Source organism: Metopolophium dirhodum, chromosome 1 (genome assembly GCF_019925205.1).
Source record: "Metopolophium dirhodum isolate CAU chromosome 1, ASM1992520v1, whole genome shotgun sequence".
Lineage (NCBI taxonomy): Eukaryota > Metazoa > Arthropoda > Insecta > Hemiptera > Aphididae > Metopolophium > Metopolophium dirhodum.
Genome location: NC_083560.1, coordinates 29,350,939 through 29,367,605, shown reverse-complemented (window position 1 = coordinate 29,367,605; position 16,667 = coordinate 29,350,939). Strand labels below are relative to the sequence as shown.

Sequence of the window (16,667 nt, the reverse complement as noted above, 5' to 3'; positions counted from 1 at the left end):
AAGTAAGTAATAATATAATTGTATGCGGTAAATACGTTATTTCACAAAGCGAATGACCATTGACTACATTATGAAAAATTGTAGTGACCATTTCATGAAATCGAAATGGACAACTTTTTTTGAAAGGTTAAAAAGAACGATTTCACGAAGTGTTAATCCCAAATATTGTATTACTTCATGTCTTCATTACATGGACTTTTAGTAGGCAGGTAGGTACCCATGTACTTGGTGAGTCTTAATTTAAATAGAATATAAACATTTTCTTGTGATGTGTTACTTTAGTTATAATATTATGTCGAAAGTAGGTACAATCCATAGAATTATGAATTGTAACATATTATGCTATAAGACTTCACAATCTCTAGATATTATGTTACTAATGCATATCTATTTCCTAAAAATTACTATAAAATATAATATTATGCATATTAAAAATGTGTTTATTTTTTAATCGTTGCCTTTATTTTTCAGTGGACAATATAGTATGTCTGGTAGCAAAAATTTGTTTCGATTGTGTTGATCTAAAAAAAAAAAAAAATATTAAAAATTATATTTTTAATTTACGTATTATCAATAAATTGATTTAAATAAATACATCTAGTGTACCGCTACTATTATGATTGATTATTCACATTTATTTGTATTTTTATCTGCCAAGAATAGTTTAAATTAAAAAAAAATCAAATTATTTTTACATTAACCAAAGTGATTTTATGAATTAAATACGCAAATTTTTTTTGGTGCTACTCTCATTATGCGGACTACCGACATATTTCTGCTTACGTATGCATTCTACCTTGTAAGACGTAGATCGCATGATATACCTATGTTGTAATGCGCCATGTTTATCTTTTCATAATTATAATATTATATGTTTATTAGCTCAAAATTGAAAAATATAATGTATTAATAATAATATGTCTACATAAAATAAATGAAAAACCTCAATATAAAAAATAATAAAAAATGTACGAATAAAAATCTTCTAATTGCATAATGCACACGATATACAATACGGACATAAATATAAACGCAGTAGGTACAACCCAATCGACGACCAATTCGTAACTAACAAACTTATTGAATTCGTCATAATGTCGCACAGTAATTGTAGGTCGGTTACTAGGTTAGGTACCTATATCAACAATTTCATCTTTTAATAACAATTAACATAGTTGGAAAATACAAGATATGACACATATCAGAACATTTTATCTGACCAATTTTATTTTATCTTTTAGTGGATGTACGTGTTTATAAATAATTATTTTTTTTCTGTTACGATATGCGGTCTACATTTATGATGATAGACCTCATGCATTTGTAGTCCGCATAAGAGAGCAGCACCTTTTTTTTTTATAATATAATATACCAACAAATACATATTAAACGCATCAACCGCAATGTCTGAAGCGTCATTGATTTTTAATAACTAAGTAGGTACCTAATTGTTTATTTGCACTGTTAAAAGTTAGATTTTGTTGGCTTATAAATATTTAAATGCAACTACAATAAATGGAGAAATTTTATATGTCAAGTACTTCATAAGAACAACTTATGAAGAACCTTGTACTTATTACATATTGTCAAGCTTTTTGATCGAAAACTTTATTTTATTAACATTCATAGAAAAAAACTAAAATAAATCATACGTTTAAAATTGCTATAAATAGGAACCTAACTCAAAATTACCAAATTTAGTATATATTTTGAAACTTGAATTATGTATAGAAAATAATATTTAAAATACCTAAATAGTGGTGGATATGTTTCAAGTAGATAATAGTGTCTACAATTAATATTTTTTGAATTACAATAAGATAATAAAAAGATGGATAAGTGGATGTTGCTCTGCTATACAGTAGGTTACAAGTGGGTCACTGTAATGGATGGTGTTAAATTTGAATTCAATGATATAATATCATTGTATAAGAAAAACGATTCGGAGCGAAAACGGATATAAGGCCTATGATATTACCAAGTATATATTTTGATGATATTATTGTGAATAAAGTAATTTATATATAACCTATTTACGTGGAGCCTTGTTTTAAATTTTCAATCCTTAGTCATAAAAGTTAAACATTTTATACATTTTTAACTACAAAATAATTAATAAATTGTAAATTTGATAAATGTTGTCAAAATTTGAACTTTAAATGCTTATAAAAAAAAATTGTGCCTATGTATTTTTAATATTTTTCAACTGCGATTAGAACGATATATCAGGAGCCTTATATTAAATTTTCACGCTTTTTTACCCAACAAATAAAATTTTATTGATATTTATAGAAAAAAAAAAACTAAAAAAATTGAAAACTGACAATGTCTGTAAACAACTCAAAAAGAGTCAAAATATTTTCAAAATTGTATTGTGTATAGAAAATGCTAATATAAACATTCAGTGAAATTTTCATGTATCTACAGTCATTCGTTTTTTACTTACAATAAAATAAGAAAATCGTTACATGAGAAATCGAGTGAATATCAATTGTTGTAAAAATATAAATTTCAGACGCTCATAAAAATTTAATTTAAGTTTCTTGTAGACATTTTTTTTTTTTTGATAAAGGTAGACAAACTTATGAGTATACATTTTCAAATCTTAGATTTAGAAAGAAAAATTTTTATGAATTCTCAGCTCAAAATAATTTGCTAATTTTCTTGACTTTTCCGTATTTTGTCAAAATTTGAACTTTAAATGCTTATAAACAAAAATTGTGACTAAGGATTTTTAATTTTTTTTATCTACCTTTGAAACAATAACCTAGGAGCCTTCTATTAAATTTTCAAGCTTTTTTACTCAACAGATAAAATTGTATTGATATTTATAGAAAAGTGAAAATTTCGAGTATCTACAGTCATACGTTTTTTAATCACAACAAAATAAGAAATTCGTTACATGAGAAATCGAGTAAATAAATGTTACACCAAAAACCAAAATCGATTTTCTCGAAAACAGATTTTGTGTAAAAATTCCTGTTTTTCCTTAATTTTTCTTTTGTTTTTCACGTCGCTTTTGAAAACTACTGGGAACTTTTGACCTCCCAAAGTACCAACTAGATTCACTTTCCTATCAGAAAAGTTACTATTGAAGAAAATCCAAGCACTTTTACTGTCCTAAAAGGTGATGACAGACACAAAAATTAAAAAAAAAAAAAAAAAAATACATACATAATTGTAAAATCAATACATTCATCGCTTCGCTCAGAATCTAAAATCGTTTGCTGTAAGAACAATTATTTATGAGGAATCTTGTATTACATTTTTTATTAGTATCTATTCAAAGTTCAAATTTAAAATGTACAAATTATTTAGTGGTTGGTATATGAAACTTTAGAATACATCTTATTATATTTTATACACACAATGACATTTTAAAATGTAATTTTTGTCAGAAATAAATTTAACCTACTGTTGTACTAATGCCTATTGCCTAATAGTAAAATAAATTACTTTAATCACAATATAATATACTATCAATAATAAACTTGGTAATTTTATAGGCGGACAGATAGTTTTCGCTCAAAACCGTTTTCTTTTTTCGTATATTTTATATTTTTATATCATTGAATTCACTTTTAACACCGTCCATTACACAGTGACCCACTTGTTACTGCAGAGTGACTTCCATTTATCTACCCGTTTTTTTGTTATGAGAATATAAAAATGTACATATTAATTTTATATTTGTTTTGTTTTTATATTCAAAATATACATATATTTGTAAACGCCTGAATTAATAAATTGTTTTCTGAAATGTTTAAGACTCCGGTTTGTAGAATACCAAATTGATGTACACCTAAAGGTACATTCTTAAGATAATTTATGCATTTATGAAAATGCATTATTGATACTAAAGACATCGGTTGCTTACATTATTATAAACGAGTTTTAACAAAAAGTACGTCAAGAAAAACAGTAGCTATCGATTTCTACACTGTATAGAATACTATGCTTGGCGATGATTTTCTCGACGCGTTTTACTTATAAACGCGTTTCAACTGTACACGGCGTACTTTTTTTTTATTTTGGCAATAATGTAGCCACTCTGTTTTTTTTTTTTGCTGTTTATATTTAATTCTGAAATTCCACACATAATGTACTGAACAAATAACATACAATTTGTATTACCTATTTATATTTAATCGGCGGGGGCGTTGACGTTTTTCTCCGACATTTCTACAGTGTACAAGTGGTACCCAAATCCAAGGCTGGGCATTAACGAGTTAAAATGTGAAAGTTAAGTTAAAAAGTTAATTTAATTTAAACTTTTTTCAACTAGTTACTTTTGATTGTTACAATTGTTTGAAGTTAAAAATGTATATCCTTCGAATCTAACTTATATGGAAATACTCTACAAAGTATAAACACTATAGTCTATAATTTAGTTTTGGGTTGGAAAAAAATTAAGCACGCTAGCGTTGTACAAACAAATTAACTTTTTTTTTAACTTAATAAAAAGTTAACCAAAAGTGTGTATTAACTTTTAACTTAACTGAGTTAACCTATATAGTTAAATTAACTTTTAACTTTTTGTTATTGGTGCATATTAACTTAACTTAACCGAGTTGAAAAAAATCATTAACTTGCCCAGCTTTGCTTAAATCGTTGGTCGGAAATCGCGGAGTTAGTCTTTAGTCGCAATACTCACTAGTCATTAGTCAACTAATTGTCTATAGTATCTGTTACCTTCTCGTGTACGTGTATTATTTGTGAGTTGTGGTTGGCAAAAACGTATACATTTTAATGATAAATATATTTACAAAAACTGAAAACGAACTGACGCTGATTGTAAAATGTATAGTTTAACAAAATTGTTTCGTTGGCCAATAAAGCGTAAAGCTAACTTAATACAACACTTTTTGTCTTTGTCTAAACATTCCAAAAATATTCAATCAACTAGTGGTTCAAAATCAGTCAACGCGTCTTTTCTTTTTTGTAACAAAAAATACGTAAACTTATGAGAATTATATTATTTTTGAGAGGACGACCAACCTAATTTAACCGAACTTGAGTTGTTTCCGTCTTATACTATAACGCATAATATAGATGCCAAAATGTTTAAATTTACGTCTAACAGTTCCAATTTTGTGTTGTTGGCTTAAATATTAGAGGCATTGTCGGATTGATCTATTATTATCCGTGTTTCTCGTTAGTTTTTTACGATTTATTTATTTTTAAGCGAACTATGAGCATTTTTAAATATTAAAAAGTATTTATAAAACTAACAACACAAAATTGGAACTGCCAGACATACATATTTTGGTATATTATGCGTTGGTTAGACGGAGACAACGCGTGATAGGGTACTATGTCCACTTAATATTATATAAAATAACAATATGTGAAATAAAATATTTTAAATAAATATTACTTTACGCAAAGGCAATCTGCAACCGCTCGGTTTTCTCCAAATAATATATAATAATAATATTATTATTCCTTAAAACAAACAATCACGCTACGACGATTTAATCGTTATTTTTATTAATCGGCCAAATGGCAAACAATATAGGTATAGATCTCCTGCATGAGATGACGTGATGTTGTCGGGCACGATTGGCCTGCCACCTGTGGTCAAATAGCAACAAAGTGTCCAAGGTCCGGTCGTGTATGTATAAATTCAAGGACGTCCGCATGAATTTGTCAAGGGGAGGGCAAAATATTTTCCTTTTTACATTTTTTGTCTCACTATCCTATTGGTTATAAAGTATTTTTGTGACATATTTTCTTTCATATAGACAAGGAATATAAAAATATTTATGAATTATACGAACATAGTTAGTTAAGAGTGATACCCGCATGTGTTGTCTCCGCCTTACAAGTGCGTAATATAGCAAATTATACGCTCAGCAGAACACGTGTAGCTCCGTTCGTTCAAAAATTAGTATGAATTGACCTCTTATAAAATCTAAAGGTAAGATTATTATCTAACCTAACCTCGTGGGCCTTTCATTATATTTTAACTTGAAAGCGAGCAATGAGTATTTTAAAATTGTAAATTGTTTGTATATCTCAAAGTACTCATAACTCGCTTAAAAATTAAAATATAATAAAAAGCCCATGTCTAGATAATTATGTTACCTTTAGATTTTATAAGAGGTCAATTCACTCTAATTTTTTAAATAACGAAGCTACACATGTTCTGCTGAGCGTAGAATTAGGTATATTACGCACTTGTAAGAAGGAGACAACACATGCAGGTATCACGTCCTCTCAAAACTTAATCATGCAGCATTCATTTTAATTAATTGTTATGTAATTTTAAATTATCAAATACATTATTTTTTAATAGATAACATTTTACCGTTGGTTTTATAATTTTAGGTAATTTATAAAATTAAATATTTCTAGCTTATTCAGTCATTGATACCACAAACTTGAAAAGTTGTAGCTATTGTAGGTATGCCATCTATGAACATTTAATTTTTTTTATCAAAAAAGTAAAAACTTGGCTGACACTCCAGTATTGCACTTGGTCCCACCACTACATCTCATAATCTATAAAAGCAACGTTCTTAGTTCTGACTCAGAATCGAGTGTAATAAAAATCACTCTGTAAAAAAAAAAAAAAAAATGTTTTTATTTTTAATTTAAAAAAAGTTTATTTTTCGATATTTTATATTACAACGGTAATGATTTAGGTCGGGATTATAATGCACTTTGCATTGTTTTCTAAATCTACGCGATACTCGTTTTATACCATACCTATATTGAATTTTTTGACGATTTTAAATTTAAGGTCATTTTTTAAATTTAAAGATTTTTAGAGCATTTTGAAATTTTTTTTAAATTTAAATTTAAAATTTTCACATGTTTTTATATGATTTTTATAATAAATATATGATCTTAAGTCTAAACCTATAGTTACAAAAAAAAAAAGTTAATTTTTAGATTAAATAAGTAGTCTAAATGATAAGTTCTGTCTGTTAAACTTTTCTACAATCATTTAAAAGTTTAAAATGTATATTAGAATTTATATATTAAGTATTAAAAATAAAAATAATTTAGTGCATTATTTAGGTTTTTTTAAAACATTAAAATCATCAATAATAATATATGATAATCAACCCAGAAAAAGCCAAGGGACGGGTAACTGCTCCTACTCCCCCCCCTGCGGACGCCCTTGTTTATAATAATAATAATAATAAAAATTAAATTACGACGATTATATTATGTTTCCCAATAAAAACCATACATTTTCATTGTTTACGTCGCCGCTCAGCAGTGGGTGGTGGCGGTGTAATGGTGCGATCCTCAAGGATATTATTACCGGTAATGCCGCTGTATCTGGTATACGTAAATTGCGCCGGAAATCGTTAAGGTAAAAAGAACAAAATTGCGGGATTCAAAAAAGGCCATACGCTTATACGTCAATTGCGTCGGACGATACATTGAAGTACCAAAAATGTTTAAGTTTAATTTAGTGTATAAAATTTGAAAACGAACCATAATTTTTAAGGTTTGGTACTTACCTAAGTACAAACATATTGTATATTAAAACTAATAGTAATTAGTAGGTATTCAAAAAGAAAATAACATAGTTTACAAAATAGTAAGAATAAAAAACACAAAACAAATACCTACTGAAGATAATATTTAAAGCTACCTATATAATATAAAAACAGCACTGCGTTCCAATTTGTGAAGTCAGTTTTTGAAAGTTACCATTGCAAAATGTGAAACAATTTAATATAATGTACCTACCATTAACGTATTTATCCCCGAGTCCTCAAGATATATTTTAGATTTTAGATAAATTATTAAATTATTTTCAACACTAATTTTCATTAATTTATTTTTTTAACTAAGGCAATTAATAACTTGTACACTTGAACATGACGTGTTGTAGAAAAAATAGTTGGAGTGCGCAAAAAAAAATATAAAAATAGTAAGGGAGCTCTGTCACCTTGCCCCCGCACAATTCGAGCACTGCTTAGAACGAGTACCCATATCAATGATAGAAGGGGGGGGGGGGCTTGAAAATTAATTATAATTTTATTTTTATTTTGTCCAGTCTAATCATTTTATACGCATAGGTGAGGTATTTTAAAATGGTGTACAACTTCAACTATTCTACTTTTCCAGTAGGAAAAATTCCCTGATCATAAACATCGATGGAGGTTTTTGTAAGGAATTTGGATCTAATTCGAGAGGTCGAAATGAAAAATATTTTTTATTTTATAAGTATTTTTTAAATAATCGAAAAAAAACAAAAATAAATAAAAATGTGTTAAAACTGTTTGGTGACCTTGGTTAGACCGTCTTCGCTTGGATTGTGTTTGATTAATTTTAGTTTTTTTCTAAAAATGTCGATAAAAAAATTATTTGTTGTTCTTTCGTCGATATCGATTTGTCTTAATATTGTCTCAAAATTAGATAATTTAAATGTACAACATTTTTTTGTTTATTCTTAAAATCAAATAACATAATAAAATAAAAAATAGATATGTCATTCCCTCAAAAATATTATTCTCTATCTTTTTGGTAATAGGTGATTTAAGATTAGGTACTTAAAAACATAGAAAAAATGATTCTGCGTTAATGCGTTTTGTCTATGTTGCGCGTGGGCCAGAGAGAGAAACCAAATAGTGCGCTGACGGCTGACATCCTCTTAAACGCGATCTGCTGAGCGTAAATTTGCCATGTTACGCACTCGTAAGACGGAAACAAAAAGTGTCCGCTTAAACTATATAGTGACTCGTCTGGTTTTTGATTTCGACGTTCTGGTCTTATCACAATGAATAAAATTGTGAATGACACATAAATACTTATATTTATAGTATAAATATTATATGAAAAGTTTAATTAACATGGTAAAAAAAAAAATCATCTATATTTATTGAAAACTAATAAACTCGTAGGATAACATAATATGTACCTACTTAATAATAATAATGTAGAACATAAATAAAATGTTGATTACACAAAAATATAAAATAATAATTATTAATTATAAATAGTTAATAATTTATAAAAAGGCGTGTAAGTGGATTTCGTTTTGCTGTACAGTATGTTACATGTGGGTCACTGTATTATGGATGATATTAAATTTGAATTTAATGATATAATATCATTGTGAACGAAATTCGATTTTAAGCGGTTTCGCTAGTGTTGATATTTTATATTATATTTATATTATTGCTATTACTTATTAATACGTTAATAATACGTTAGCTTGAATTAATATTATAAAACAACAAAAAAATAACTAAATTCGTTATTCTTGGTTATTTAATTTGTAATTTCCTCCAAATTTAAACATAAAAAAAGGAGGGTAAGTGGATGTCACTCTGCTGTACAGTAGGTTACAAGTGGGTCACTGTAATGGATGGTGTTAAATTTGAATTCAATGATATGATATCATTGTATAAGAAAAACGATTCTGAGCAAAAACGGTCAGTCAGCCTATGATATTACCAAGTATATTTGATGATATTATTGTGAATAAAGCAATTTATATTATAACCTATTACGTGCAATCTTGTTTTAAATTTTCAATCCTTAGCTACAAAAGTTGTTCATTAAAAAGCACATCAAATCCTAAACCGCTACATCAAATGTCACCAAAAAATTCACCCAACGTCAACACTTCAACCAGTTCTATCAACACGGATATCAACAAACAATCATTCGCCTCAACTGTAGCAAACAGCTTAATACCCAAAAAAGACCAAGCTTTATTAATCGATATAGACGACAACATCCCACACAAAGATTACATCATTACAATCGGCAAATTAGTCCAACCGTCTAATATTCTATTTGCGTCCCGTATATCTAAAGGTCGCTTATGTATATTCCTATCAAGCAGCTCATTAGTAAATAATCTAATTGATAATAACCCATTTATCACAATACTACACCAACAATTCAAATTACGAAAATTTTTCAATCCGAATAAAAGAATAATATTATCTAACGTATATCCTAATATACCGCCTGACATAATCGCAAACGAATTTATCAAATTAAATATACCTCTTTATAGCCCTATATATAACACCGCTAAGGGCCGGAATTCAAGTTGAAGACTTCACGCATATTTTAAGTTTTCGTCGACAAACTTTTATCCAACATGACGATCTTATCAAACTCCCACCTTCCATACTTATAAATTACGAAGACACCAACTACAGGATCTTTTTATCAGATGACTCTCTAACCTGCTACTTGTGTAAGGCCCAAGGTCACATTGCGTCTCATTGCTCAAACCAGATTAATTCACACAACATAATGTCACAGGTAAACAACGATCAACCCATTGCAAACACACCGTCTAAATTAGACGCCTCGTCAAACACATATAATACCCCTATAGTACCTACCTCCACATCGAACACCGACACATCTCCCCTTGAAACACCCAATATCACTTCTGAGCCTACACCGCCATCAAATCTTCCACCAACATCATCGATCACATCAAAACCAACACTTCAAAATTTAGATGCGATTCCAAACTCTGACGTTATCCTAATGGAAATTGATCAACCAACACGCAATAAAAGATCTCTCCCCGACTCATTTCTAACTCACTCTCCATCTCCATCTCCAAATGTAAACTCAAAAGCAATGCCTGCTCCACAAAACCCAGTGACCCCCCAAAACGAAATCATCGAAAAAAAAAAGAAAAAGAACAAGAAATCAAAATCAGCAGCACTAACAACATTTTTAGAAAATATCGATGCATATCTAGAACCAGCAAAAAAACTCTTCACCGATCAAAACAATTTTAAAATCGATTTTATTACCTTTAAACACATTTTTGAAAATAATCAAGGCCACTTCGAACCACCCACAATTTATAATGAATACAATATATCAAAAGAAGATTTATTGGACATTATTATGTCTATCAAACCAACCCTACAAAATGGTAGCATCAAAAACAGATTAACCCGCTTCACAAAAACGTTAAAAGCAGAACCCTATGATTCTAACGAATCAGAAGCTTAATTCATATTTCAATACATAATCAATGACACATATCAATCCTTCGCAAGACCGCAGATCTAACATTATAAAAATAAAACCTACAATGCAGCACAACAATACAAAATATAACATACTACAATGGAACCTAAATGGTTTCTACAAAAGAATCAGTAATCTACAAATTATAATAAACAAATACTGCCCTGAAATCATTTGTCTACAAGAAACAAATTTTACAAACTATAAAAAAAACACACTAAAAGGATATACAAATTATACCAAAATAAGAACTAACGCAATCAGAGCCAGCGGAGGTATCTCAACATTTATAAAAGACTCATATTCTTCCGAAGAAATACTAATAAATACTCCACTTGAATCCGTAACTATTTCTGTTCAACTCAAACAAAAGATTACAATCTGCAACCTTTACCTCCCTAACCAATCTCTTTTCACCGAAGCAGACTTAAAAAACATCATTCAACAACTCCCTCCGCCGTTCATTCTTCTAGGTGACTTCAACAGCCACAACAAATTATGGGGCTGCATAACTACAAACACTAGAGGGAAAATAATCGAATCGGTCATAGATTCTGAAAACTTAATTACACTGAACAACGGTAAACCAACTCATTTTGGCACAGCATCCGGTACGCAATCAGCTATTGACTTATCTTTCACAACACCTTCTTTAGCTCCTCACCTTACATGGGACACATTATCTCATCCATATGGAAGCGACCACTTGCCCATAATCACGAAATTAACGTACAGAAATACAGAAGACATTCAAGTAGGCAAACCAAAATGGAAACTAAACACCGCTGACTGGAATCTATTCACATCCCTCTTAGAACAAAAAATAGATTCAATTGAATTTGAAAAACCAAAAATTAACAATTTAAATGAAGTTACACAAAATTTCACAAATGCTATTCTAGAAATAGCCAACTTAACAATAGGACAAACTATATTCTCAGGTAGAAAGCCCCCAGTTCCTTGGTGGAACTCTCATTGTAACGAATCTATCAAATCAAAAAAGACGGCCTTCAACAAATTTAAACGCACTAAATCCCAAGATGATTTCATAGAATTCAAAAAACGCAGAGCCCAAGCCAGACGTACAATCAAAGACAGCAAAACAACGAATTGGCGCGCCAATACAAGTTCAATCAATTCTAAAGCAAACCCAAAACAAATATGGAATAAAATTAAGGCTTTTAAATGCATCAACAAATATGACAATATACAAATCCTCAAAAACGAAAATGACACAATATACTCAGAACCTTCAGAAATCGCAAACGAACTTGGCTCCTTCTTTTCAAAAGTTAGTAGTACTGAAACCTATCCCCTTGATTTTCAAAGATACAAATGCGCTCAAGAAATTGTACCTATCAATCTCTATCAAAATCAAGACAATACTCATATTAATAGTCCTCTCACTATCCAAGAAATGGAAACAGCCCTCAGTTCCAAGAAAAGCAATGCTTGCGGAATAGACAATATACCTACGATTTTTCTTTTCAATCTTCTAAAAAACGGAAAACTCTACCTACTCAAGATCTTTAATCATATTTGGATGGAAAATCAGTACCCAACAACATGGCTAACCCATAGGCGCAACTAGGGGGGTGCTTGGGGGTGCTTCAGCACCCCCAGCCTTTAATTTAGCACCCCCAGATCAAAAACACCAAAATTGGAAAAATCGTATGAAAAAAAGTTGGATATGTTGTAAAACAACATAACGTTTTTTTTATTTGACGTTTTTAACGGAAACACAAATTGTTTATGATGATTAAAATTATAATTGGTTATATGAAATATTAGGTAGGTATGTAATCGACACACGGACACGGCAATAGATATTATATACTAGACAGTATCTATAGCCGTGAATCGAAAATCGTTTCAGTCATAGATTAGATAACAAATTATTCAGTCAGCCGTCTGTAATTTTGATATCATTTAAAAATATAAAGGTTTTAGATAACAGATAAGTGATAAGACGATAAACCCAGTAGTTTATTTATAGAATATTGTCACTTAGTAGTTTATTCGATCAGCCGCCAAATGTTATTGTTCGATTGATACACACAAACGCCATATTTTGTTTATCAAACTCATATTATAGTGTATACGCATTTCTATGATTTTAATAAATATTTCGTTCCCTTATGTTAATGTGAACTGTGAAGTGTGTTAAGTATTATAAATTTTAAAATGTTTAATATTTTTAATATGAATAAAAAGAAACCCCAAAAAAATAATCACTCTACAGAAGATGAAAATATTGATGACCCGGGAACCTCTTGTCAAAGTTCATCTTGTGAATTAATTATTACAGCAGCGCTTCCAGGTACCTATAATATAGTAAAATAATTGAGGCGCTCTGCACAATAAAGGCCTATTTCATAAAAACATTAGAGGGAATACATTTTTATTTTTATTGAAAAAAATGTATACCAAAGTAAGTCAATTTAGCATTTATGATTTATATTTACTATAAATAATACTAATTAACTACTACATTTTTTAGTTTTAATGGAATAGGCCACTTTATTTGTTAGAATTTTATAATTAACAAGTTTTTTTCAAATGTTTTATTTTGAAGAACATGATGAATTGCCACAGTTAAGTTTAAACATTGGGTTGTCTTCTGATTTAGCTGACTTAGGTTCATTGGATACTGGACCACGTCGCCCTGACATCAGTTACTAATATTTTTTTACCTGTTTGTACTTGGTTATTATTTGAATTACCTAATAATATAGGTAACATATACCTAATGTATATTACTGTGTAGACTGTACTACTGTAGATACTTAAATATTAGTGTGGTTATGTGTTTACAGTGCATTTAAGATTGGTTATAGTAATAATAAAATTTAAGTATGGTACTTGGGGGTGTGGGGGCGTAGCCCCCACGGGTCTGTTTCATCTGCATAATTTTAGCACCCCCAGTGTTTGGCTTCTAGTTGCGCCTATGGGCTAACCGCGATAATCAAACCGATCCATAAACCCAACAAACCTAAAAACCACGTATCTAGTTACCGTCCTATATCCATTATATGTTCCATGACAAAACTACTAGAAAAAATTATTAACTCAAGACTAATGTGGTACCTAGAATATAACAATCTATTATCCAATCTTCAACATGGTTTCCGCAAAAATAATTCTACATTGGACTCTTTAGCAATTATTGAAAATGAAATTAAAGAAACTTTCAATCAAAATAAATACTTGGTTCTACTCAGCCTCGACTTACAAAAAGCTTTCGACACTATATGGCGCCACCGTCTTATTAAATACAAGGTACAGTTGAATCTTAAGGGTAACATAATTAACTTCATCACAAATTACCTCTCAAATAGAACAATACAAGTATCTAATAATGGTGCACTATCTTTCCCATTCATTCTTCATAATGGCAGCCCTCAAGGCTCTCCTCTAAGTTCAACTCTCTTTCTTTTGGCTATCAATGACCTCCCATCTATCATAAAACCCCCAAACAAAATCACAATGTACGCAGATAATAGTAACATATTTTGCAGGGGAAATAATCTACCAACTTTATTTCAGCAGATACAAAATTGTATAAACCACCTACTACAATGGAGTAAAACTTCCGGTTTTACTTTCTCTCCAATCAAATCACAATTCATTATTTTCTCAAAGAAAAACATCCCCTACAGCCCATCTCTTAAAATGGAAAACACGAACATTCCTCGAGTATTCAACATAAAAATACTATGCTTAACCTTTGATTCAAAGCTAACATGGCGAACTAACATAAACAACATAAAAAATGAAGCAAAATCTAAACTCAATATAATAAAAACACTAAGTAACCTCGAATGGGGTGCAGAAAGCAAAACATTACAGACAATACACAACTCAATAATCCTCTCAGCACTAGAATATGGCTCAATACTATATGCAGGAGCATCTGCGGTTACAATCAAAACTTTAGATCCTATTCACAATACAGCCCTAAGATTGTCAATTGGTGCTTTCAAAAGCAGCCCAGTTCTCAGCATCATAAACATCACAGGCTCTAAATCACTTGAAAAAAGGAGAATAAAACATACATTGGAATACTCTTCAAAAACATTAATAGCAACAAAAAATCCCTTCAGCACTATATTAAGAAACTCAATCAACCAATTCCAAAATAACGATATAAACAATCTTGGCACTCGTACAGCCACCTATGCCTCAGATCTCAATATTACTTTTACAAACCAAATTAATCCTCAAGTCTCTGAACAACCACCATGGATTACCTCAAATCTTCTCATCTATCTCAACCTAACTGAACACAAAAAAAAAGAAACCGATTCCTACATTTACAAATCAAACTTCTTCGATCTAAAAAACAGTCTTCCACCACATCAAGAAATATATATTGACGCATATAAAAACACGGAAGGAACTGCTATCGCAATAATCCAGCCAAACTCTCAAACAGCATTTCAAATCCCATCATACAACTCAATCTATACAGCAGAATATCTAGCTCTTTTAAAAGCCACACAATTAGCTGCCTCCTCGGATATCCAATCTTCAACCATATACACAGACTCTCTCAGCGCCCTCACAAACTTAGCAAATCCACAAAAAAACAACCCAATAGGCAACCTAATATTAAACATTATATTCTTATCCAAAAAAGACATCAGATTTCTATGGGTACCTGGACACAACAACATACCTGGTAACGAAATTGTAGACGAAATAGCCAAAAGGGCAACGAAAGAACCAACTGATTTCTGGAATATAACAACACATTTAGATACAAAACTCTTTATAAACACTAACCTTGACCAAACCTGCCTTCAAGAATGGAGATCAGTAAGAAACAACAAGCTAAGAGAAATAAAATCATCCACCCTCCCTTGGTTGCCTGACACATCACTCCCGCGTAGACATCAAATCGTACTCAACAGATTACGAATTGGCCATACACGTTACACTCATGAACATCTAATGAGCAAAAAGGATCAACCAATATGCACCTCATGCAACACCGTGACCACTGTCAAACACCTTCTAACAGAATGCCTCCTCACAAAAGACACCAGAGACAAACTCATGCTCCCAAGCAACCTTTGTGAAATACTAGCACCAAACACGGAAAGAACATCTTCACTCCTAGAACTTCTCAAAGAAACAAACCTTCTGCAAAAAATATGACACAAATTCTAACATACCACATACAACTCACATTTTTATATATTATTAGTATCATATTAATTATCTTATATACGTTTTTTTTTTTTTTTTCTTTTCTGTTCTTTTCTTTTCTTTTCTTTTCTTTTCTTTTCTTTTCTTTTCTTTTCTTTTCTTCTCTAGTATCATTAAGTAAACTATAATTCAACTGTAACATGTATATCTTAAACGCCAATAACCCTGGCAGTTGAGGCGTATTTCTAAATAAAAAAAAAAAAATTTATTATTACCTATTATTTGTATACATTTATATAATATACCTAAGAATGATATTTTAACATAATATATATTATGTTTTTAGGTTGGATACAGCTTTTTATTTTCCGGCGAATTTTTCGTAATGGATTCGTTGTCGTTGTAACTTATTAACAAAAACATATTTAATTCATAGATTTTCCTTGTAAAACAAAATATTATTGAGTAGCATGCTATTGTTTTTTTTTTTTTAATAATAATAACTAAAATTTTTTTTTATATTTGTAAATATCTTT

The 16,667-nt window shown here is 30.0% G+C and overlaps 1 protein-coding gene across 1 annotated transcript; it reads left to right on the top strand.

The window, feature by feature from the left end:
* Window positions 1-14,019: 14,019 nt before the first annotated feature.
* Window positions 14,020-16,140, top strand: LOC132935733 (uncharacterized). The gene has a single exon (XM_061002352.1). The coding sequence runs from the start codon at window positions 14,020-14,022 to the stop codon at window positions 16,138-16,140; it is 2,121 nt and encodes a 706-aa protein (XP_060858335.1).
* The last annotated feature ends 527 nt before the right edge of the window (window positions 16,141-16,667 follow it).

Bases quoted from the DNA above. Each gene is read 5' to 3' on its own strand.
- LOC132935733 (XM_061002352.1), top strand. From the start codon at position 14,020: ATGACAAAACTACTAGAAAAAATTATTAACTCAAGACTAATGTGGTAC.